This window comes from Cryptomeria japonica, chromosome 9 (assembly GCF_030272615.1).
Source record: "Cryptomeria japonica chromosome 9, Sugi_1.0, whole genome shotgun sequence".
NCBI classification, from domain to species: domain Eukaryota; kingdom Viridiplantae; phylum Streptophyta; class Pinopsida; order Cupressales; family Cupressaceae; genus Cryptomeria; species Cryptomeria japonica.
The window spans coordinates 103,836,010-103,862,185 of NC_081413.1; the positions used below are offsets into that span (position 1 = coordinate 103,836,010).

Sequence of the window (26,176 nt, forward strand, 5' to 3'; positions counted from 1 at the left end):
TTCTGAAATAAGGCCGTTGAAAATATGGTTTGAAATTCCTGAGTAAGTTTGAGTTGAAGAACTAGGCAGTTTTTTGAATTTAAAAAATATATGGATCTATACAATTTCTTATTTCTAAAAACCTGTTAAAGTAGAGAATTAAAACCTCAAAATCAGCGAAACACCATCTAGAAAAGAATAATGAGCAATCACCAAATACAGGAGGATATACGGGGCAATATCAACATGCTTGGAAAATGGCAAATAACAAATTGCAACAGAGACAATCTTAAGAGGGTGTTAGTCCCTCTAAATTGGAAGCCAAATGTATTTAGGATGCATGTTTGTACCTAATTATGATGCCTTGGATTGCAGTTAGGCATGGACAAGCCACACTATACCCCAACAATCACAAACATCCCCTGATATTTGGGTTTCACACCTAAATGCAAAGATCCAAAAGCAGCTTTTGGCTAAAGGGAAGGCCTACTCATTGTATTTAGCAAGAAAGATAAGATCTTGTAATGCGACATCATCATGGAAGGTACATGGAGAAAGCCACACTGCATCATTGCAGCTTCAATAGGCAGTAAGTATGTTACCATTGGCTACTGAGACCCAAGAACACCTTTTTAGAAGACCAAGGATGTGACCATCTTGGGGAAGGCTTTAGCAATCCCAAATACAGCTCATTATTTTCTTTCCTAGTAGCCATAATTTGAGTGCAGATCTTTTGGCGCTCCTCCAATTAGAGACATCTGAGATCTTTGTATTTCCCTGTTCTTTTAAGGGACACCCAACTTTGTACTAATTTATGGTCTGCACAATCCTTCATACCTTATGCACCATGTGATCTATTTTGAACCTTTCTAGCTCCTTTCAATTTCCTTCATATATGTGATATATATAAGGCTCTTCTCATGTTCCCCCCCACACACCTTGTGTGTGTGTGTGTGTATGTACACATCTCAGTCATTGAAAAATGAGGAGTCAACAAGGCTCTATATGGAGTATATATACATATACATCCAAGTCATTGAAAAATGGGAGTTGTATATGTATGTCATTCGAAAATGAGTGGAGCTAAAACGGTTCAATATAGATTACACAGTGCACATGACATGAAAGGTCATGTGGGCCTTGAATATAGACATTTACACATTTAAGTCACTGGAAAATGAGGAGATGACAAGGTTCTATGTTGAGTATATAGACATATACATCCAAGTCATTGAAAAATGAGTGCTATATATTTCATTCGAAAACAAATGAAGCTAAAAGGGTCAATATAGATTACAATATGCACATGGCATGAATTGTCACACGGAATGTGTGTGTGTGTGTGTGTGTGTGAGAGAGAGAGAGAGAGAGAGAGAGAGAGAGAGAAGAGAGGATCATTGTTGTTTCTTGTTCAATTCCATGTAATGTCCCTGTTTTGAATGAGGGCACCACTTCTCTAATCCATGGTTATTTAGTGAGTGCACTGTTAGTGTAGGAGTAGCAGATAGTTAAAACTGTAGGTATTGTCAATTAGGAAGAAATGATTAATGGAATAAGGCAGTTGAATTGGTCTCACACCTAGTAGTTGTTAGTTCAGTGTGAGATTGCCATGATTTAGGGATGCATTCAATTCCATGGATGTACAAGGGAAACACCTCTAATTTGCAGTTGTTTACTGAGTGGACCATTAGCGTAAGAGTAATAGATAGTTAAAACTGTATTTATTGTCAGGAAAAAATAATTAATGTAATAAGGTGGTTGACATGGTCTCACACCTAGTCGTTATTAGTTAGTTTGAGATTGCCATTGATTTGGGGATGGATTTGTCAGTTATATTGCCTATGATTGAAGGATGGGGAGCATTGGATATAGGAAGTGTTGGGAGGAAAATAAAAAGGCACTTCAAAGATTTGGAAACAAAAAATTAACTTCGTTCTTAGGCTTGTGACACTGTTGTAGTAGTTGGTGGTGTTTGGGGATGAAGCCCTTAGGCATGGTAATCTGATCAACTTGGGGACAGAGACACCGAGTAGATATCAGTCCATCATGTTGATGAAAACCCTTAAGGAGATGCCAAGTTTTAGAGTGATTGCAACATTAGAGGTGTTTAGATTTGCATATGTATTAGACTAGTATTTCAGATTTGTTAGTTGTATTAGACTGGTAGTAGATTTCAAGAAAAATATTTATTGATGTAGTATTTCTAATTTGTTATTTTGTATGCATTTATGTTAGTGTGAATGACATATATCGCCTAGTTAGTTCTTCACTTAGGTGCTTTTCACCCTCAGTTTACTTAGGGACCTTTTCACTTCATACCACATTGGTTTTGGTTTTAGTCTCTTAGGTGGTATATCCTATATAGTCACCTATTACTCTCAATGTAATCACTCATGCTAATAAGCTATACATGCAATGTTTCTTTAATTTTTTGGCATTTTGATGAAATGTAAACCATATTATTATTTTCAGATGGATTATGGGATCAGTGAATGGCACTTGCACATTCAATACCTCTAAAAATTGCAGCTTCATCTTGCCTTCTAAATTTATTTGTTTTTAAAAATCCAAATGTTAATTTTTATGTTTTATTTTAATAGCCGTCCTTGAATCTTGGAGAGAAACAGTCATAGCAGTTTTCAACATGACATCAGCATTTAATATCTGAATTTGTTGAAAGACTAAAATGTCAATAAAGCATATAAATTATACTCAAAACTATATGGTCTTTTAGTGACGTGAAAAGGAGAGCTAGCCTCTTCTAATAGATATCCATGATCTGCTCCTCTTGCAACAAAGCCATCGTATAGCTCTTGAAGAGCACACAAATATACTGAGTGGGGGCTGGTGAATCAGTATATCTACCAACTTTTACTTCTTCAAACATGATTAGATGTAATAGCAATACTTTATAAAGCTTAATCAACCACACATGCAAATAAGAACACAAAGGAACAAAAGTTTTACGTGGAAACCCTAATGGGAGAAAACCACAACAAATCAATGCTTTTATATAATTCTTCTTTTACAATGTTTGTAGGCACCAACCTGCTAGAGGCACCAACCCCTAAGTTTGTGAGCACCAACTCCCACTTCTGAATTTGTAAGCACCAACCTACTATAGGCACCATCTCCTACTGCTAAGCACCAACTTAGCGAGAGACACCAATCTCTCCTTTAGGAAGTACCAACTTTCAAATCAAGGTTCCGCCTTTGAATGTTGCTTCAACAATAGATGATGGACAATTCAATCTCTTCAATTCTTATACCTTCTTGTATTTTACCCCCTCAATGGATGATGATCTTCTCACAAATTTGCCTTTACTTTTCTTCTTTGATCTGCCTCTTATTATTTTTTATGTAAATTTGCTTGAAATAGTCTCCTCAATTCTTCATATGCTCACTTCATAAATCTGCCTTTAAATAATTTTTATCTACTTGCTGGTATATATATGATTTTCCTCTATCAATCAAAACACTCACACCTCTCCTTTTAGATCTGCATGCATTCCTTATCTAATCTGAATATATCTTTACACATATTCTGCATTTATTCCTCATACATGGAGTGCATATATTCTTCAATACTGGTCTGAAGTCCTCTTCATAATTATCTGTCCTATGTCTGCTCTATATCAGAAATATATCTTATTCAATGGCTACTCTTATCTTAACACTTACACAGCAACCACACTTTCTATTTAATTTTCAAATATCATTTATATCTCCCAAGAGGACTGATTCCAAGAAGACATCTATCTTCATACTAAATAGTCACCACCTTAAATCACACCACTTCAAAACAAATTTTTTCTCCTTTAGTAACTGCGCCTCTTTAATAAGACTTCATAGACCTCTCTTAACAAATCGCACTATTTGAAGAACAAACAACTCTTAAAGATTCTTTCTTGTGAACAACTCATTCCTTTTGTTTTTGTAAATGCTAATCGCTCATTTTAAATATTGAATAAGATGTTTTTGTCTTATTGAAATAGTGATCGCAGCACTTTATATGGATCAGACTTGCTTCTAAATATAATTGCTGCTTTTAGTGGTAGTCATTGTTTTAGTCACTGCTTTAAGCATATCAATTGATGCTATCAAGAGATTGATGTTTTATTGACACGAGTTGTTTGTTTTATTCTCACTGAAGCTGGCAATGTAAAGGCTGATCATCAAAGTGTAATTGCTGCTTGTGGGATCACTTGGTTAATCAAGTCACACTCTTCTTTATTCTATGGGGCTTGCTCCTTAATATGAATTGCTGCTTACAATATTACAATCTTTTCAATGATTATTTTTAATCATTATGAGATCGCTGCATATGCTGATTGCTTATATAAAATATGCAATGGTCTTTAATTACTGCTTATTAAGGATATATGAACTGTTCATGTTGTAGTCGCATCACCATGAATCCTCTTTGGCACTTGCTGCATTTTATATGAAGTCACTGTTAGAAATCCTTAACCGATCATGCTGCCAATTGGAGTTTTCACTGACAATTACTCTTAAGATATTATCGCTGATATCTAGTGAAGACAACATTATCTCTGTTAGACATAATCGCTGAATAATAATGTTGAATCTGCTCCTCAATTTGGTGTGTCTCTCTTTATCATTAAACCGTGAAGTTGACAATCTGATGATAACCTTTAGATAAGGAGATCGTTGTGTCTTTCATTGTATGTTCTAATACAATGATCTTATTAAGATATTCAATCTGCAAATGCTAAACTTTGAGTATGTCTATACTCTATACCACATTAATGTAATGGCCTGTGCAATAAATGTCTCCATCTCTTATGTATGTATGATACTTTCCATATCATGACCAAAGTTCCCAGACTTGGACACGGCTCGGACTCGGCAAGGCCGACTCGACTTGTGACTCGGCAATGACTCCGCAAAATTAAAAAACCCTTGAAATTTAGGGATTTTTAACGATTTGAAAATTGTTTCATGCACCCATTATTGAATAAAGCTTAAAGACACTATAACATAATCAAATAGAAGCTAATTTGATCACATACATAAACATACATCCATCACATGCGTAGAAATGTAAATTGTGTTAAATTTAAGTGATCAGATTATAACAGAAACAAAATTCACCACAAATGAACAGTATGAACACCAAGTTACCCTGGGAAAACCTTCCTTATGAAGGTGAAAATTCCAGCCACAAAATTCTCAGTTATATTTAATCAGGTCTGAATATGATTTACAAAGAATGGCTTCACTACTTGAAGCTTTATGCACATATCAATATACCACACAAGGTAATATAATAATCGAACTGTAGAATTCTGTTATAAACTCGATCTGCTGAATGTATGTTAGACCCGATTCTTCTTGCTGTAGGATGAATGCTCTTCAACTTGCCAGATTCAATGAACACGAACTGCAGAACAATGAATCGGACTGCTGTAGAAGATAACTTGATCTGCTAGGGAATACACGATATGCTTAGTATGTTGGATGAATATTATCGATGCCTTACATATACCCGAACACAGGTTCCTCCAACCATCACGACTCCTCAAGAAGGTTGGCTTTTCCTTTTAGCACGTAACCTTTTCATAAGTAACGATTTATTATATATATATTAACACGTCTTATGCTTCCCGATTTTATTATCAAGGATGGCGGATTAATTAATAAATAAAGGCAAGTCGATATAGCTAAATTGTCTAAGGCCGATAGGCCACATAGACGATTTAGTTGACTATGTTGGCCATGAAGGAGACGACCGACGCTATTACATTAACAAATTGTAGCTGAAGGAAATAGAAAACCTAGATATATAGAGCTATAAATGTTTTCAAATGTATATAAAATCCATGACATCAAATGTTCCCAAACATATATGTAACTGCAAACAAAAACAAGTCTATGGCTCAGGCTCTAGCTCATCCTTAGCCTCAGCCTCAGAGTAGTTTGTCTGCCTCCTACAAAGGCGTCTAAGGTAGGTCTTGGATGACTGAGTAGTCATAGTCTCGGCCTATGAGGTGCCACAATGATCAACATCAGTTGTGCTTGTGCCGGATCGTGCTCTATCCTCCTCCTCTGCCCTAGCCACAACCTCAGCCTCTTTGTCTGCCTGGTCAACCCACTCATGGTCCTCCTCAGTAAAGATGAGATTGGTAGACTCAATGATCTACTCAGACTCTGGATCGATCTCTGCTAGAGTGATTAGAGAGGAGTCAGTGTCCAAAATCTGTTTGGTCCTAAGACGGAGGTTGTAATTAACAAATACAATATCATTCAACCTCTGCATAGACAATCTATTACGCCTTTTCGAGTGGATGTGCTCGAACATGGACCAATTGCGCTCACATCCAGAAGCGCTCGAACATGTCAATTTTTTTTTGTTTTGTTTGTTTTTGCAAGTCAAAACATTGACATGCCGCAACGCGAGTCCTGGAGCTCAGACTAGGTGACTTTTGCCATAACTCGCCGAGTCCGAGTCACGAGTTGTCAAAACTCGCCGAGCTTGGCTCGACTTGGCAAACTCGCCGAGCTTGGCTCGACTCGGCAAACTCGCCTAACTCGCGATGAGTTTTGATACTCTGATCATGACACATACTTTTCATACTTAAGAGTGGTCACATCTATAGGCAAATATGTTTCAACAATCTTGGCTTGTGACACTAATGACAACCTTTCTTCTTTAATAATATTCTTGCAAGCAATCTTACTCAGTACTTTGAAATCAATGACCACTTTTCAACTCTTGATATTAGTGACAACTTTCAACTCTTGACATCATTGACAAGCTTGTCTATAAAATTGTCTTCTTACCTACTTGACATCAATGACAACATTTCCAACAAAACTTTCTGGAGTTAAATTGATGTTATGTAATGTCCCCTTATGTTGTTACTTAGGAAATAGGAACAATTAGCTTATAATTCAATTGCAAGAGATTCTTTTCCATTAAACCTTTGCCAATACAAGTGAATTAGCTTAATTTATGCGAGAATTATAAAGGCAACTGACTTGTATAATGATGATGGTTTCTTTGTCCAACGAGTTTGATGTATAAGGATTCACTTCTCTAATAAGAATTTTAGACTATGCCATGTTAAGAGATTACATCAATAGCTGTATATTGATCTAATATAGACTGAAATATATGAATGGTATCTCTGAAATATACTGGTTCTTATATGATCAGGAGTAATGCTGCTCCCAGTAGTGCTGTATAAAGATGCAAGGGTTCCCTTTGATCAACCCGGTTGTTTATGTGTCTTGTGAAATTGTGATATACTACTTATTGGTCGATCAACATTAGCTGGTATAGCTTTATTACTATGCAACGATGAACTTGTTTGGGGTCTGGTAAGACCTTCAGACTTATACAAATGCTGGTCTGATCTGTCCCACGCACAATAAGACTGCTGCTCAACCGGAACACTCCATTAAATGGATATGGAGTAGAAAAATAAAGTTGTCTCCGCATGATATACCCCTTCAATCCTTAATTTATATCTTCTTATCAATGAGACATATATCTTTGTGAGAGGTAGTGTCTCTTCCTTGCTAAATCGCACCATTTGATAATAACAATTATGTCCTTTCTTAGTCGCTGGGTTTAAGGAATAATAATAAGACTAGTATGATGCCTTTTCTATCTTGATCGTTGTACTAATACAAGCTCACATTTGCTTCCTTTATTAAATTCTTTGCCTTCATCGTTCGATACACTTTTTAAACCATTCGTATCGCTGTAGATCGTCCTTTATCACCCCATGCTTGCTAACATTGAACATTCAGTTGAAACATATTTATTCTTTATGAAGTCATATTGGCTTCCTTTCATAATACGCTGCCTTGTGAATCGATCCATAATGTATCTCGCTTCTTCAATCTGATCAAAACAATTGGATTATATTCATTAAATATGCATCAGTTTGTATCATTCAGTATTAACCATTGGCTTGTTTATATGACAAAATACATGTCCTGTCTTGTATTCTGTATGCTGCTGTCTTGTTGTGGTTACCCATATATATATATTGATCCCTGTTCGTGAATGTTTCTCCCACGATAATGATCAATGGTTGCTATTCTCTAAACCATGACTAAGAAATGATCACCAAAAAAGTATTCAAATCATAGCATCAATATGGTCGACCACCTTAAGTGGCTGTGGAAGATGGGTGTCGTTCTTAGGAGGGTGTTCCTGATAGACTCAAACAAGGTTTTTGCTGGCTTAATATTAAGCCCGATGAATACTAAACAATACCCATACCTTCGTATCTATATGACTAGGCTTATGGATCTTCTTTTCAACTCCCTCAACACCGAATCCTTCCGTTGTTTCATTGTTGCTGGATTTGTATTCAATTGGAGCGGCATGTATGCCCGTTCCTGTTCTTCCAAAGCCTGAACAAGGGTCATGTCTGAATCTTCCTAGCTATGGCACTATTAATTGTTGTATTAAAATAAACTATCATCATTGCTTTCCATTTAGAGTATCATAGGCTTTATACTAACATCATGGCTCTCAAACTTAACTTATAACCTTGACAATATTTCCAACACTATACTTACCACTTAATCATTTGTCCTTCATATCATTATAAAGATAATACAAGGAGCTTTCTCAATAACATCAAAATACTTGACGGAGTCTTATTTGGGGGACATCACATGTTATGCTTGCTCCCTGTGCTACTGAAATGCAGTGGATCCTCAAAATGGTGTATGCATCATCCTTGAGGATATCGTTGCTGTCATCATAGATGCGATGGAAAATCACATCCTGCTTGCACTCTAATTTGAAAATTTTCTCTGCTTGATACAAAATCCAACATCATAAATGATGAAAAATGTAATGACACAGGACAGGGTTCCTGTGTTGTTTTCTGAAACATGAAAAGAGCCAAGTTCGACAATTTTGCTCAAATCCTAGTAATTCTTGTCTGCAATCTGACTTCATACATTTGTGTACATCATTTCTGTTAAATAGAACACACTAATCAATAGTGTAATTTTTTCTCTTTCATGGATGTGCACACAGATGGTTTTGCATTAGTACCATGTAAATAATGATGCATGCAAATTGCAAACAAATCGGTAATGCATGAAATTGAACAATTTAAAATACACAACATAAACAAGCATCAGCGATTTCACAAAATGAGTGGGAGGAATGTAGCCAGTTCTATAAATAGACATCTCCTTGTCAAAACAACTTAGAGACACGCCAGTCTACTTAGAAATTTTACTTTGATGAATAACCACCTTTCAGTGGGTGTACTTTCAGTTTTGAGCCCCGTTGACCTTTGATCATTCTGAACATTAATTTAGTTTCCTCCTTGCTCGAATTTCTAATGACACCTGTCATTTTGCTCCCTCACATTCAATCTTACATGATTATAAATATTACAATGCACAATGCTATATTTGTTTTAAAAATCACACAGAACCTTATGGTCCATGATGATTCCTAACAACTAACACGTTGAACTCTTTGCTAGCAGAATCTTCATTGAAGCTGTCAGTACGTTTCTACTTTGTTATATTCGGTTAGGGATTTTTTTCTGAAGAGTCTCTAGATTTTTTGTTTTCATGGTTTTTATGTCAAATTCAGCTGTCGCATGTTATGTAACTTGGTACTTTCACATGTCTAGCCTTGATGGCTATAAAATCCAATTATTGACAAGGAAATGTTTTTCTTTAGTTCCTTTTCATTTCAATGGTAGGTATTCCTAAATGTGAAATTTTGTTTAATGATTCTTGTAATGGAATTATAAGGGTATGTAGAGAGAATATTAGATTTGCTATCATCTAGCTTTTATCAACTGAATTTGGTGAAGGGGTGTGTTGATGTGTTTTTTAGGCACAATCTAACACAAAATAAAATACCCAAGAGTATCCTATCCTCTCTTGATCAAAGTTACTCAAATGTTGAAGATTAGCTTAAGGATCACTTGAGACAACTCCAAGGTTCATGAATGTCGGGTCATGACATGTGGATAAGCACAGTTGATCGTTGTGTTTGCTATTTCATTAAGGGGCCTTACGTACTTCTTAGGATATGAATGCTTGATTTCCAAGGAATGGTCTTCTTTTTGAATGATATGCAATGGGGCTCACTTACTACTACTACTAGATCTTTAAAAAAATGGCAAAAGATGAGGGTTTAGAGAAGCTAAGCTACACCTAGAATGCAAGGATGAAGGATGATCACTAGTGAAACTCTATTAGTCTTAGCATTGCCATACAAGAACAACTCCACCAAAACTAGTGCAATCTTCTAAGGATATCAAATAAGTTTTCCAATTATTACCAAACATAGACACTATCAATTGGATACATATCAATGATTGAATAACAATTAGAACTTAAGCACATTTATGAATTCCAGTTGACCACGCAAGGCGAATTTGCAATCAACAAACTGCTAGTGGTATGGATTATGAGTTTCACCATGCATCATACACAACAATCTAACATTCAACTTAAATACTTAAACAAAATTCTAAAGCTTGAATTGAGAAGATGAATAACCATACAATTGCTTCAAAGATTGGATAGAAACACCACACTTCAATGTCTTTATTAATCTTAGCAGCAAAACAGCAACAATTCTTCAAGTCTCTCTTCTTTTTTACAAATGAAAAAATGGAGGCTTATATAGAGCTCCAAAAGAATGAACACCTAAGCCCTAATTAGGGTTTCCAACCCATTTTACTAAATACTAGGAATCAAAAGTGGAGCATTATCTTAATCATCAACAATGAGGAGCAAGAACAACTAAGAAATTCAAATGACAACAAATTTTCCAACAGATTTTCTTCTAGAACCTTGTTTACTTTATCTTTCTCTGATTCCATATGCAATGAATCTAGACATGATTGACTCAAGTTCCTCTATGGTGACACTTGGCAAAGCATCTAGGTGCAAATCTACCGTGTCGAACTGATCAGAACACGCCTCAAGGGTCTTTTCCCACTTTGCTTGCCTTCTTTGGAAGTGACTTACGAAGATCATGAATGAAAGGATATCATTCAACTGGCTTTCTTGAACAAACTCTAACCTCTGGAAGTAGACACCCATTACCTTCTACTTTAACTTTTCAAGATCTTAGCCTTCTTCTTCATTCATTTCTTGTCCCAGTAGCTCTTCCAATGATACAAGGATCTTTGATTGAATGTCGTTGACTGATTCCTCCATCCTTTGACATTCCCTTTTCACCCTATCAAGTGTTGTCTTTGTTATCATTAAAGAACTATGCCAACGATGGAAGTCATAAATGTTACCTTCTTGAATTACACCTTCTTGTATCAATACTTGAGTCAGAATATATTGCAGCACCTTGAGATGAACAATCATCTTGTCCTATGCCATTGGGAAGTCTTCCCACTGTTTTTCTATGCTTTGAAGCCTTCCTCTAAAAATTACTACTTCACTATATATTCTCACCACCTCTTGTAGAAACTCTTCCACTTGCTTTGAGATATTTTCCATCCATCTCTTCAATCCTTGATTTGAATTTCTCATTGCTTCAAGGTTCTTAAATGACTCCTGGGAGATAGAAGGAGGTGGAAAAAATGTTTCATCCTCTTGTCTAATTGTTTTCACTAGGATTTGTATATACTCCTTCAATCTTGCATTTTCTGCCTCTACCTTATCCTTCTTTGGATGGATATGAGATTATCCCTCACCTCTTGAAACTCTTGTTCCTCAGTAGTGTGTCCAAGGTCAAATGTTTGTACTTCATATTCCATGGCGGTGATTTTATCTTTGGGCTTATCAATGGTAGGGATTGCTATTTGTAGTATGTGTGATCTTGAATCATCCCTAGAGATATGGGAGAACTTCTTTGCCTTCTTTTGTTCCTTAGCTTGATTAATCCTTGCAAGTAAATCATCTATGCCTCCAATAGGTTAATCTTCTACACTTGCTTTCTTTTTCATCCTTTCTTTTAGCTAATTAGGAACTGTAGATAATTCCATACCTTCTTCCATTCTGCTATCTCTATTGACTTCCTGTGAGTCAACTTCATCTTGATTTTCGCTTATGTTTTGATTATGACCTTCTAAATCTTCCATTAGGATTATTCTTTCTTCCACACAATTCAGAATTGTTGATGTTCTTCCTTGGTCACAAGTAGGTTCTATCCCTTGCTCATTTCCTTAGTTGTCTTCTTCAATTGAAGTTCGGTTCATTCCCAACTCTCTTACTGAGGAAGTACTTGTGATTGAAGAGGTAGTGTTTGTCTTTGACTTCTTTTTTCTGGATTCAGCACCAGCAACTTCCTTAGTACTTGCATTCTTCCTTTTCCTGGAGACTTGAACTTCTCCTTCACTGTTTATTTCTTCATTACTCTTCATTGCTTCATCTTCTTCTTCGGAGGAATCTTCATCCATCTTATCTTATGTGAGTGATTTCCCTTGTCCTGTCAAGTTATTGATTTGCTGATCAACCCACCATCTTGAATTATCCAATACATCATCAAAGTGTTGATGTCAGTGAGTTCAGGTTGGGACCCACTAGGTGCTAGGATAGATTTATCTTTCCCCTGCTCAAATTGAGGTAATACTTGCTCCCCTTCATCTTCATCTTGATTCGGAACTGGGAAGATATTACATTTCTTGATGAAGTCAATTGACATCCTGGACCACATCTTCTTTCTAACCTCAAATTCATCTACTAGATTTGCTCAATAGTCCTCCATATCAATTCTATGTTTGAACCTTTTTCCTCTGATGGTAGGCACTCTATGGTAAGGATCAAAGTGTAACCTTTGTTTATACACACCAAGCTGATAAAACTCTAGCTCCATGTTTGCTGTCTCGGCGGCTTGGGCTGAATAACATGCCTCCATCAGCTTACCAATCGAGATAGGGTATGAGATTCCTTGTCTTCCTTCCTCTTTTTGGATGAAATCAAACTCTTTCAACTGCCTTACTACTTCAAGTAGTACCATCCTATCAGTAGGATATCGTGGAAGACGATATGGATGGTATGAACAACGTTGAATCCTGATGTATGAGAAGGTGGAGAATTGGATGAACCATGAACCAAACTTTTCTACCAATGCCATTGCTCCTTTAGATAGTCTCATGTGGAGTCCTCCTTGCAACAACCGGGTGAGATACATTGTGAACACATCATTGATTCTCCTAAAGTGTTGTTTTTCATGTAGCCGCAATCGAGAATAACAATCATACACCTTGAGCTGCCATTTCTTGATGCCTACCTCTCCTTTGCATATCAATCCTTTATACCTTATGTGCCTAGCCAATGCATATACAACATAGGAGCTCATGTAAAATGTCCTTGTTCTATCCAATTCTCTTACCTGGTTATCCAAGTTATCACGGATCAACTTAGCCCAATTTATCATCTTTAGCCCTAGAGAGACCTCTTCCATGAAAAATTGATTGCTCAAATAATTGGATAATCTATTCAACAATATAAAATTGTATATAAAGAGATTACAAGATGATGTTCTAAATTAAGAACAAGTCGTTTAAGTGAAAACTAAAAAGCTAAAAAGCTTAAAATATTAAATAAAGCTTAAAAAGCTAAATAATAAGAAGCTAACTATGTGTCTTTAATAAAGAAGCAATAGTTTCACTTAACACACTAAAAAAGCTAAATAAGTCGATTAAAAAGCTAAATAGCTAAATAAGTTGACAACTAAGATGACCACTAAGATGACAACTAAGATGACCAAGAGTAACAAAAGCCATCCAAGCTAATTTAGCCCTCACACGTGAATTAGAGATTTGGCACGCACAAATTACCAAAGCCTGAAACCATGATTTTGAGGAAAAATCAGCAAACCCTTTTGCAGAAGAGTATTGAGCACTGTTTGCTCCAGCAACTCCAAAACAGACTACAAGATACCACGGTTGCAAATGTTCACCCTAGCAGTGCGACCCAAAACTGACTGCAACAAAGCACGTTTTTTGAGGAGAAAAATCATCAAACCCTGAGAATTTCACCAATCACAAAATCCCACACGAACTTCGCGTATTATAGATGTTTTTTGAGGAAAAATCGAAAAAACCAGCAAACAATTTTTGAAGAAAAAATTTAGTGAAAACCTACGAAAACTGAATTTTACAAATCATCATTTTTCTGGAAAAAACAGTAAAAACCCAAAGATAGGAACACCCATCATCAATCCAGATACCCAAAATCTCATGCGAACTTCATGAATTACAGATGATAATTGTTAAGAGAAAATTATAAAATTATAAACCCTACAAATAATTTTTGAGGAAAAAATCGTGAAAACCCTATGAACAATTTTTTAGGAAATTAAAACCTAAAAATAATTTATTTTGAGGTGAAAAATTATAAAATACCACGGAATAATTTTTAAAGGAAAAAATTATTATAACCCATTTTTTGTTTTCAAGGGACAAATTTTAAAACCCAAAATAATTTCTGTAAAAAATAATTATAGCCTCAGTGCGAATTGCTTAGAAGATTGTAGAAAAGTCTTCGGGCTGAAAAGACTTTCATCGCGGCAAAACCCACGAACTAAAATGGAGGCGTGAATCGCATAAGCCACCATCAAGAAGAAACACGGAAAACAACGGAAAGGGCAAAACAAATACCCTTGAAATCGTGTCGAATTGAAAGGTCGCGTGTCGAAATGGCGACTGCAGAGCATGTGAAATCGCGCCGCGAACGACAGGTCTGTCACAAAAAAAACGTCGCTAAAAAATAGCGTCGAATAATTTGCAGGTGGTTGCAAAAATCATGTGGGTAGGATTGCAGAATGATCAATGTCGGAAGGTAAAAAAATCGTGCAGAGAAATAACGATTGCAGCCACCACGAAAAAGTGTGAAAAACACTGGAAAATCCGCTGAAAAAATCACGTGTAGGTAGCAGAAAAAGAACGCGAAAATCGTGTTGTGCAAGTCGCAGCCTAGAAACCCTCCCGTAAACCATGAACTTAGCCACACAGAAAAATGCATCACGTTTTTGTCGCGAAATCTTTAGAGGAAAAAAAAATAGTGCGGCCCGACCCACGTTAAAAACCCTTTTTCTAGACACGAAAATCCTTCACAAAACCTGCACGAAAATCTGCATAAGCCCAAAACCCTTAAAAATTTTCAGAGATCAAAACCCTCAACCTGCTCTATGAAATCTCTCCAATTCAGATTTTGGGAAAACCTCCCTCTTGGAGGAAAAACCCAGCATCAAGTCCATATCAAAATCCTTTAATCATGAGCAAATTACAAGTACAATGAAGATCATATCACTTATTCCTTGAACAAAAGGTTCCCATGATGGAGGAAGACCATTTAGAGCCATCATAGTTAGGTCACTATCTTCAATAGTCTTTCCAACAGTAGGGAGCTGATCCTTTAGCTCAGAGATCCTCATGAAGTAAGCAGCTACAGGTTCTTCCTTCTCTAATTTAATGTGATTAAGCTGCTGCCTTAATGATAGTATATGACTGGTGTTGTTGATTTCATACATCTTTTCCAAAGTGCTAAACATTCCTTTTGCAGTCCTAATTTTGGAGATGCTTGTCACAATATGATCTTTGACGGAGTCTATTATCATCCTTCGTGCTTGGTAGTCCTTCTTCTTCCAAGCTTCCTTTTCTTCTTCGCCACTAGGTTCAGCAGCATCCTTACTGACATATTCAACAAGGTCATTCAAGGCCATCATTATTTTGACCTTCCAAGAAGTGTAGTTGACAGACCTTCCAACCTATCTTCAGTCCTAAGATAAGAAGCCATGGAAACTGAACTTTGAACAATAGGTTAGACTGAAAAATTGATAAATCTGATCACAACTATTTATGAACCAAGCTGTGATACCATGTTAATTTTAGTGATCAGATTTAGATATAACTTAGAAATAACACAAAGCAATCACACAAAAGAGACAAGACACCAAGAATACCCTAGGAAAACCTCCCTCTTGGAGGAAAAACCCAACATCATGGAGGAAAAACCCAACATCAAGTCCAGATCAAAATCCTTTAATCATGAGCAAATTACAAGTACAATGAAGATCATATCACTTATTTGATTAAGTCACCAACCTAGGGCAGAGCTTTGCCCTATCTCAATCATTGATGTGCAGGCCCTAATTTGCTGATCCCACAAGTAGGGTTTTGGCACCATAGAAGAGGATGATCGCTGCTCTAAATTAGTGAGTTAGACAACTCAATATTGCCCAGCATAGTCGCCCATAATTTGCACAAGTCTGCTCCACAATGGTGATCAGATTCGGGTTTGGAATGGAGCTCAGAATGATCAATAGTTCGCTTAGATATAAGGTAGATTCACAGCTCAGATTCCACATTAATTCACCCAGCCACAAGAACAGATTCACATTAATTAGGATGACAAATTCGCTAGTAGAAGACCACAGATAGCAGAGCAAATATTCGCTGATGATGGAATGCTTGTTCTTTGAATGTGTAGATTGAGTCTTGTTATATACAAGATTCAATCATCTTCTTTCCCAAGTTGGCTGACCTATTTGGCCGACTTGATTTTATATTTTATTCCTTTACATTGGCACCCAAATTTGGGATTATAATTGAACTACAAGTTACATTATTTTCTCTAATTGGGCCCAGGCCAATACTTTACAAGTAATTGCTCATGATATTGTTGTTATTACAATATACATTAAATTTTAATTTTCACTTAGGCAACATTAAAATTTAATCAACATAATCTGATCTAGCTATCACATTTCAACACTCCCTCTTAGCTAGAGAGGATTCTATGAAAAATTGAGTCACATCATGACCATGCTCCATCATGCACTTCTACAGAGGATGGATCCAAAAACTTTCATTATGCACACCTGCAAGAAATGAATACACAAATATTTAAATAAATACACATCATGAACTTCTTTCATGATATCCATCATGCACATCCGCAGAGGATGGATTTGAGATACAACCATAGATATCCATCATACACATCCGCAAAGGATGGATTCAAAGAATACAGTCATGGATTCCTTCCATGATATCCATCATGCACACCCGCAGAGGATGGATCCACCTTGCATTGCACTTAGAGGGTGGAAGAGGTATTATACCTTAAAGAAACTAACACCTTGCACTCCACAGAGGGTGGTCCCACCTTGCACTCCGCAGAGGGTGGAAGAGGTATTATACCTCAAAGAAACTACCACCTTGAACTCCACATATGGTGGTCCCCACCTCGCACTCTGCAGAGGGTGGAAGATACACACAATGTATCATAGGAGTTGAAAAATCCCTCTTAGCCAAAGTATATTCCAAAGAAACAAGGAACACATGTTAGTTTTATCATAAAACATAGAATTATGATCAAGAACGTCCTTGTAATAATCAAATAACAATTATAAATTCAGAACTGATTTGAATTCAAATGTTTAGCCATACTCTTTCAAATCCAACACTAGAGATGTCAATCAAATTTCAACATCAATGGTTAGAAAACAACAATATGTTTAAGTGTTACTAAATATAATGCATTCACTAAGGTTTATGGGGAATATGTAACTCCCTCTTAATCCCTATCCAAGTGATAAATTCACAAAACTTGTTGATTTACTCTTACTTACGAAATGGACCCATAGCATAGTTTAAAAATAATAATAAAAATTTCAACTATATCCTTAATTGAAAGAGAGAGTTGAAAGCTTGTATAGGCTTTCATATCTAATCCTGATGGCACGAGCTGATTTGAGGTTGGACTCCTTAGGCCATGCAAGAACTCTTCCTTCAAAAAATACAACCTGATAACCTTTATCTTCTAGAGCAGATATAGAGATTAGATTCTTTTTTATTCCAGGTACAAACAAAACATTACTGAGATGAAGGGAAATACCAGAATCTAATTTTAACGAAGTAGAGCCAAAACCTTTTACTGCATAACGAGCATTGTCACCAATAGTCACATGAAGGTTGGACTCCTCCACCAAATCTAAGAGATGTTTCCGATAGCCTGTGATGTGTCTAGATGCACTACTGTCAATCAGCCACGTGTAACTATCTGATTGAACATTGCTTGACAAGGCTAAGACAAAGAGGACATCTTCATTATTCTGTTGTTCTGTGACTTCATTTAGGTTTGCTTCTCCTCGCTCGAGTTGAGATTGACAGTCCTTTGCAAATTGACCAAATTTGTTACATCGGAAACATCGGATGTGAGACAAGTCCCTTGGCTTCTTCCTTGAATCAGGAGCAGAGGGTCTGAAATCTCTGTTTCTCTTGAAGTTATTCTTCTTCCAATGGCCACCTTCCTCCTTAGCTGTGAGGACATGATGAACATTATCATGAGGACTTCTGATTTTTCCTTAAGCAGCCAAGCGTGATTCTTCTTCAATGCAATCTCCCCTCAATCGATCAAATTGAGGAAGCTCAGCTCTTGCACTGATTCCTTGAACAAAAGGACCATTTAGAGCCATCATAGTTAGGTCATTATCTTCAACAGTTTTTCCAACAATAGAGAGATGATCCTTTAGCTTAGAGATCCTCATGAAGTAAGCAGCTACAAGTTCTTCCTTCTCTAATTTGATGTGATTAAGCTGCTGCCTTAATGATAGTATATGATTGGTGTTGTTGATCTCATACATCTTTTCCAAAGTGCTAAACATTTCTTTTGCAATCTTTCATTTTGGAGTTGCTTGTCACAGTATGATCTTTGACGGAGTCTATTATTATCCTTCGCGCTTTGTAGTCCTTCCAAGCTTCCTTTTCTTCTTCACCACTAGGTTCAGCAGCATCCTTACTGACATATTCAGCAAGGTCATTCAAGGCCATCATTATTTTGACCTTCCAAGAAGTGTAGTTGACAGATTCTTCCAACCTATCTTCATTTCTAAGATAAGAAGCCATGAAAACTGAACTTTGAACAATAGGTTAGACTGAAAAATTGATAAATCTGATCACAACTATTTACGAACCAAGCTCTGGTACCATGTTAATTTTAGTGATTAGATTTAGATATAACTTAGAAATAACACAAAGCAATCACACAAAAGAGACAAGGCACCGAGAATACCCTGGGAAAACCTCCCTCTTGGAGGAAAAACCCAACATCAAGTCTAGATCAAAATCCTTTAATCACGAGCAACTTACAAGTACAATGAAGATCATATCACTTATCTGATTAAGTCACCAACCTAGGGCAGAGCTTTGCCCAATCTAAGTCACTGATGTACAGGCCCTAATTTGCTGATCCCACAAGTAGGGTTTCGGCACCACAGAAGAGGATGATCGCTGCTCTAAATTAGTGAGTTAGACAACTCAATATCGCCCATAATTTGCTTGCACAAGTCTGCTCCACAATGGTGATCAGATTCGGGTCTGGAATGGATCTCAGAATGATCAATAGTTCGCCTAGATATAAGGTAGATTCACAGCTCAGATTCCACACTAATTCGCCCAGCCACAAGAACAGATTCACATTAATTAGGATGACAAATTCGCTAGTAGAAGACCACAGATAGCAGAGCAAATATTTGCTGATGATGGAATGCTTGTTCTTTGAATGTGTAGATTGAGTCTTGTTATATACAAGATTCAATCATCTTCTTTCCCAAGTCGGCTGACCTATTTGGCCGACTTGATTTTATATTTTATTCCTTTACATTGGCGCCCAAATTTGGGATTATAATTGAACTACAAGTTACATTATTTTCTTTAATTGGGCCCAGCCCAATACTTTACAAGTAATTGCTCATGATATTGTTATTATTACAATATACATTAAATTTTAATTGCCACTTAGGCAACATTAAAATTTAATCAACATAATCCGATCTAGCTATCACATTTCAACAGTTTTTTCTAGTGGCTTACTAATTTTATTAAAAAATTCACCAAACTTGAAACAATCCCATCGACTTACTCTGATACTATGAAAAATTGATTGCTCAAATAATTGGATAATCTATTCAACGATATACAACCGTATATATAGAGATTACAAGACGATGTTCTAAATTAAGAACAAGTTGTTTAAGTGAAAACTAAAAAGCCAAAAATCTTAAAATATTAAATAAAGCTTAAAAAGCTAAATAATAAAAAGCAAATAATGTGTCTTTAATAAAGAAGCAATAGTTTCACTTAACGCACTAAAAAAGCTAAATAAGTCGACTAAAAAGCTAAATAGCTAAATAAGTCGACAACTAAGATGACCACTAAGAATAGAAGATGACCATTATAGAATAGATATTAAATTATTTTAACATTCCACATAACAAAACATCCATATCTCGAATGTTGCTCCTTGTGTGTGCGCCCCATGATTCTATTCAGCAAGAATACCATATCCCCATACTCTTCTCTGAAATCAAGATATACAAACTTCTTAGGTATCTTAGATTGCGGTGTCTTGTGTCCACTCATCCAGTCTGAAATGATGTGATCCGTACATCTTCCTAATGCCTCTTCGAAGAAAGTCTCTGATTCTTGCTTGGTCAATTCAATCACGGAATACCAAATGTTTCTCTGATTGCTTCCTTTGTGAGGTGTGCCAAGATCATTTCATTGGATGCTGCTATGGTCCTATCTTCGGAGTTATAGTGCTTTGCGCATTCCACCATCAATTCACTGCACTGGACTGCGGGTGGAAAGCCAGCAGCTTGACAAATTTCCTCTTGATCATGTTGGTTGCCATGGGAGACGGCATTTGCTCACGTGTGCCAAACATCCTCCCCTTGAACTTGGTTAAGTCGAACTGCTCCAGGTTGGTGTTTCCAATTTTCCTCCATCTTGAAGTGATCTGAGATTCTGGATAAAAACCTTTAAGCAAGGCCTTTATTTGATCTTTCCTTGATCCTTCACCCGACATGTTCCTGCAAGAATTTCGAAGTTAGAATGCCTCAAAATTAAATTATGCTTATGTTGCTAAGTTCTGATATTTTATCAAATAGTATGAATACTTTTAACTGTATGAAATCAGAACTTAGATTGATTAAATTCTAGAAATATTATGATGATGCATGTAACTTATACTTCAAAACTTGAATGTTATAACCTTAAATCTGATTAATACAGAGAAAATTCTGAGTCTCGCCTCTCTTTTCAATGATTGAAGTTATATTTCTGAGAAAGTGATGACTGGGTTTTTATATACACTCAGAAATCTGAATTAAAACCCTCAAGGCTTTGGTCTTCGATCAGCCTCTTGACTCCTTCTATGAGTTGATGTTCAAAATCTCCTTCAAGCTGTAAAGAATTTCACAGTATATGATCTGCACTTTGATCTTCAATCCTTTAGGATGAATTTAAGATGCTAATGAAGGCGAACTTGGATGTCTAAGGGTAGTAGCACACTTCTTTCTCTTCCAGCAATGTCATTAATCTTGGACGATTTTCTTCCTTACACTTGCTGAGCGACTTATTTCTGACTGAACCTGCTATGCGAATTTATGATTTGCATTTGAATTGATGTCATTGAAGGGTAATCTTCCTTATACTTATATGACTTTAAGTTTGGAGTCGCACCCTTTCAAGCTCCATGCCAGCCGACTTGAGATTTTAAGAGGTTTAATTAATAAAATCATTTTCTTTTTATTCTCCATATGCTGGCCGACTTGATATAGAAGCGCTTTGTTATTGTATTATTTACAATTTCTTAATCGCCTTATGTTAAATTAAACCTCTTGCAATTTTGCTTCACTTCTTAGCCGACTAAGTTGAAATCCATTTGTCATTTGCTTTAACCTTCTTGCTTAGAGGTTGTTTATGACTTCTAACTCTCATCCTTGGAGGTTCGAACTTCCATCCTTAGAGGTTCGATTTTTATCTTAGTGATTTTCAACTCCTATCCTTAGAGGTTCGATTTAATACTTGATAGTTTTAACTTCCATCGCTCTAGGTTGAATTTAGTCCTTTGTTTTAACCCTCATGTTTAGAGGTTCGAATATTGATTAAGACTTAGATCTTAACCTCCATCCTTATGACTTGAAAGTCTCATCCTTTTCACCAATTTTAAGCAAGTTTATAATTCCACCAACTCGTATCTCTAGAGGTTCGATTTTGATCTTAATTATTTCCAACCTCTATCTTTGTGACTTAGAAGAGCAAAGTTCATTTCCTTATGCTTTTCAACCTGCAGCCATGTAACTTGAATTTGTCTTGTTATTTGCTTTAACCCTCATATCTAGAGGTTCGAATTTTGATTGAGCAACTTCAAACTTTTATCCTTAGGACTTGGAAGTATCAAGTGTGTGAGATGTCGATTCTTTCCTTTATTCATCGAATTGATCCTTCATCTTCTGCAAGCAAACCTCATCTCTCTCAATTTGCATCTCTTTAACCTTTGTCCGAATTTGTCTCATTTAACCTTCAAGTGGGTGCGTCCTCCTTTGATCTCACTAGCTTAATAATTCGATATCCTTCAACTTTTGCAATCAGACTTTGATATTATCTTTCATCCATGCGACTTGAAAGCTTCATCTTTCATCTTCCAACCCTCATCCATGTGGCTTGAAATTTCGCCTTAGGTAAATCCGCCCTGTCATTTTTTAGAGAATTTGCCTTAGTTGTTTGACTCATCTCTTTGGAGGTTCGAGTTTTTCCATTACTGATTTCATCCTTCAGCTATGTATGTTGGAGTCGGTTTCATCTCAGATGTTTGGAAGTTCTAATTTCAACTTGTCTTCTCCAGTGAACTTGGTATTATGCACAGCTACATCTTACTGAATAATTCACCAGCTTTCATCTTTGCAGTTTGCGGGTTTCATGTTTCTCCCTTCCTTCCAATGAGCTTCATCTCTTGCTCTGTTCAACATTCATGCGCAGGAGTTTGCCAACCTATATCATTAGGAGTTGATACACAATTCTCATACTTAGACAACCTTGACAACTTCACTTGAGTCAATCCACAGGTTGTCCTAACGAGACAATCATTTGAAGTGAAGTTTGTTATCTTAAAACTTTTGGAGCTTGCTAAAATCATATCAGTTTTACCTATCAAGACCACTCCGAGAACACATTGTTGCTGGATCACAACCCTATACGACCAAGCAAAGCAAAGGAGGGTCCCCATTTGCAATGGGGTGTTGTGTGAAGAAGTCACAACAGGGTGCAATATGGTTTTCTTTTTCTTTGATAGTTTAAAATTAGAATGCATAGAAATTACTAATGGACAATCAGGTTATTATTCTAATGATGGATTTTTGGTCTTTTTGTCGATGTTTTTAGTATGCTATTTTTTTCATTAATATTCATCTGATCTTGCTAGTAATTTGAGTTCTTTAATATATAAAGTGCTAGTTTTCGTGTTTTGGTTATGTATAGGCTGTCTTTTAAGCAAGTTTCTTCATCATATTGGCATCACTAAGGCTAAGTTCCACAGGCAGGGGATGTTTCTATCTTACAGTTAATGTATCAGATTGGTGTCTTATCATCTTAGTAACTTACTAAGTGTTGATGTCTTATTTAAATTGTTGTCTTCACGTGACTGCATGTTCAAATTGGTTCATTGACGACACTTAATCTGTAAATAGAAGTGTTAGATACCATGATATCAACAGGTGCAAAGTAGAGAGATTATTTCTAATATGTAATTCAAGTGCCTGCTCTTGACTTTTCATTATGGTAAACATCTATGCATCTACAATGGACCCAGCGATGTTTCTCAACATCTGCAGATTGCAGGGCTTTCCATGTTGAGTGGGAACAGTGCAAATTTGAAGTAATTACTTGTAGGCCAAATTGATATTCCCAAACCAGTCACAGCTGTATAAATTCTGAAAAATATTTTAAAAAGTGGATGTCATTTATATTAAGTGTACATTGGGGTGATTTCCTATGGGCTTTTGAAAACCAATTTCTACTTGGAAGATGTGGGTATTTTTTCTTGTAGTTCTCATTTTCTTGTATCAAACTATTTCATAGCTCGTGAGAGTTCTTTTTGCCTAAATGCATATGAGAGTTTCTATGAAATCTTGAACCATTGCAAAAACCTAGTGTATCAGGTACATATATCATTCAGCTGCAGGCATTTCAATCAATTAATGCTCCAAATAACAAACTCTCTGATTGCTTTCAGTAAACACTAGTTCTATGTAGTACTTTGAGAGAGTTCATAGAAAAATGTACTACTTAGGGCTCAGTGTACTTTCAATCGAGTCATTCAATATATAAGATATTAAACCAGGCCTGCATTCCAGAGTCTCCCTTTTTGTGGGGGATTGGGAAACACAGGAATGCTTTAAAGGGTATGCCTACTGCGTAGAAATACCCTTTTGATCATAGGAACAATGTTTGAATGAAAAAATTAGAATGGGTGAAAAGTGGCAATGAGGAAATAGTGGTGAATGTGACTAAAAACAGTACATAGGTTAAGTCCAATAAAAAACAAAAGCATTTAGTGTGCCTACCTTAAGATAGACTTTTTCAATGGATGTAATGATGGTTTGAAGAGACTCTTAGAAGGGTGAATTTATCTTCCTTGGAAACAGATGTAGGCTGTGATTGGCTTTGGACATGACAATCAAAGATTGGGGTCCTTTTTAAAATGTTTTTACTTGTTTACAATAATGTTTATAGTCGAAAACTCTTTAAATCACGTGCATAGTTCTGCTAATAAGGATTATCATTAGATCAATTTTGAGCTCATCTTTTCTGACTTGCAATATTTTCCTTTTTGTTGTACTATTAAAGCTTGTGCTAGTTGCCTATTCGACTGGCAAATGTCGGGAAGTTTTTCCTTAGGGATGCAGAATCAACATATAACAAAATTTCCATGAACACTTGGATGTATTTTTTTATTGGTTGGTAGTACAACACAACTACAATTCTTAATTAAATATTGTGTGTGCCCTCTGTTTCCTATGTGCATATAATGCTTTCTCACAACACTACTCGGCACCTTTTATTCCTTTGATGGTAGGCAATCCCCATATTCCTTGTGTGTGTGCAGAATACTTGGACATTCCCCATATTCCTTATGTGTGCGCAGAATACTTGGACATAATGCCCTTTGGTAGTACAACACAACTACAATTCTTAATTAAATATTGTGTGTGCCCTCTGTTTCCTATGTGCATATAATGCTTTCTCACAACACTACTCGGCACCTTTTATTCCTTTGATGGTAGGCAATCCCCATATTCCTTGTGTGTGTGCAGAATACTTGGACATTCCCCATATTCCTTATGTGTGCGCAGAATACTTGGACATAATGCCCTTTGGTAGATATGTTTACTAAAGTTCTGAATTGGAATAGTTATTTGGAATCAGGATCACTTAACTCTTTTAGTGTATGCCTGGAATGATTTGCTGTTTTTTTTAATATTTCAGGTGACACAAGTTGACTTTAAGAAAGCAAAAGAGAAGGTTATGTTCAAGAAGAAGGAAGGTGTTCCAGAGGGTCTGTACATGTGAAAAAATATGCCATTTTTGTTATCAGCTGTTTTTAAGATGATATATTTAAGACTATGTATATGGTACTTGTTAACATTATTTTCTGGATATGATTCTATTTTGCACTACAATTATTGGCAGCAATGTCCATATGTAGTGTTTGGATAAAGTGTTCATATTTGTATGAATTTTTGAACATTAAGATGAAGATGCTCAATCCTTGGATTTTGGTTATATTATTTATTTTCAAGGAACTGCAAATCTTTTTGACTTTTGAAATGTTCTGGTATAGGTTTACGTCAGGTTCCTTTTGTGTGGTTTTAGACTTCTTGTGAAGTTTTATGTGACAAGTTCTCGTTTGCTGAACGAGGAGTCTTCTTGTGTAGGATAACAAACACATTAGTCCTGGCATGCATTTGTAAGGCAAAATATTAGAAAAATTCTAGATAAGACACTGTAGAGGTCTTTTTTCATTGGATATGTACATTTCATGGGGGTTCTTAAGAGTAGTAATTATAAAATTTAATTACGTATATGAAACTTCACAGTGCTGATAGCAGCAAGTTTCTCAGAAGTATAATGAAATTTCCTATACGTTACGAATGCATTTGGTTGATGGTATATGATCACTGAATTATGGGAAATCATTTTGGATGATATTTCTATGTTGAATGCACATTTTTATATAATACTAACTGGATATTCACTTTCTCTGAAAGTGTATTTGTAAAGTATCAAACCTTAAGAGTAATTCTTGTTTGTATATCTCATATCTTTTTAGGTGAAGGTCTTGCAAAACATAGCTAATTTTTTTAGTATGCGACTTTAAACAGCAACGATTTGTTTTTTAGAACGGGGGATTTAGTGGTGTGGGG

The 26,176-nt window shown here is 36.1% G+C and overlaps 1 protein-coding gene across 1 annotated transcript in view; it reads left to right on the forward strand.

The window, feature by feature from the left end:
* The window catches only part of LOC131062802 (26S proteasome regulatory subunit 4 homolog B), a 65,350-nt gene extending 39,815 nt beyond the window's left edge, over window positions 1–25,535 (forward strand). Inside the window, exon 6 of the mRNA XM_057996544.2 lies at window positions 25,239–25,535. Within this exon, the coding sequence (XP_057852527.1) occupies window positions 25,239–25,322 (84 nt within the window). The 3' untranslated portion in view covers window positions 25,323–25,535. The remainder of the gene's footprint in view (window positions 1–25,238) is intronic.
* Window positions 25,536–26,176: the final 641 nt, after the last annotated feature.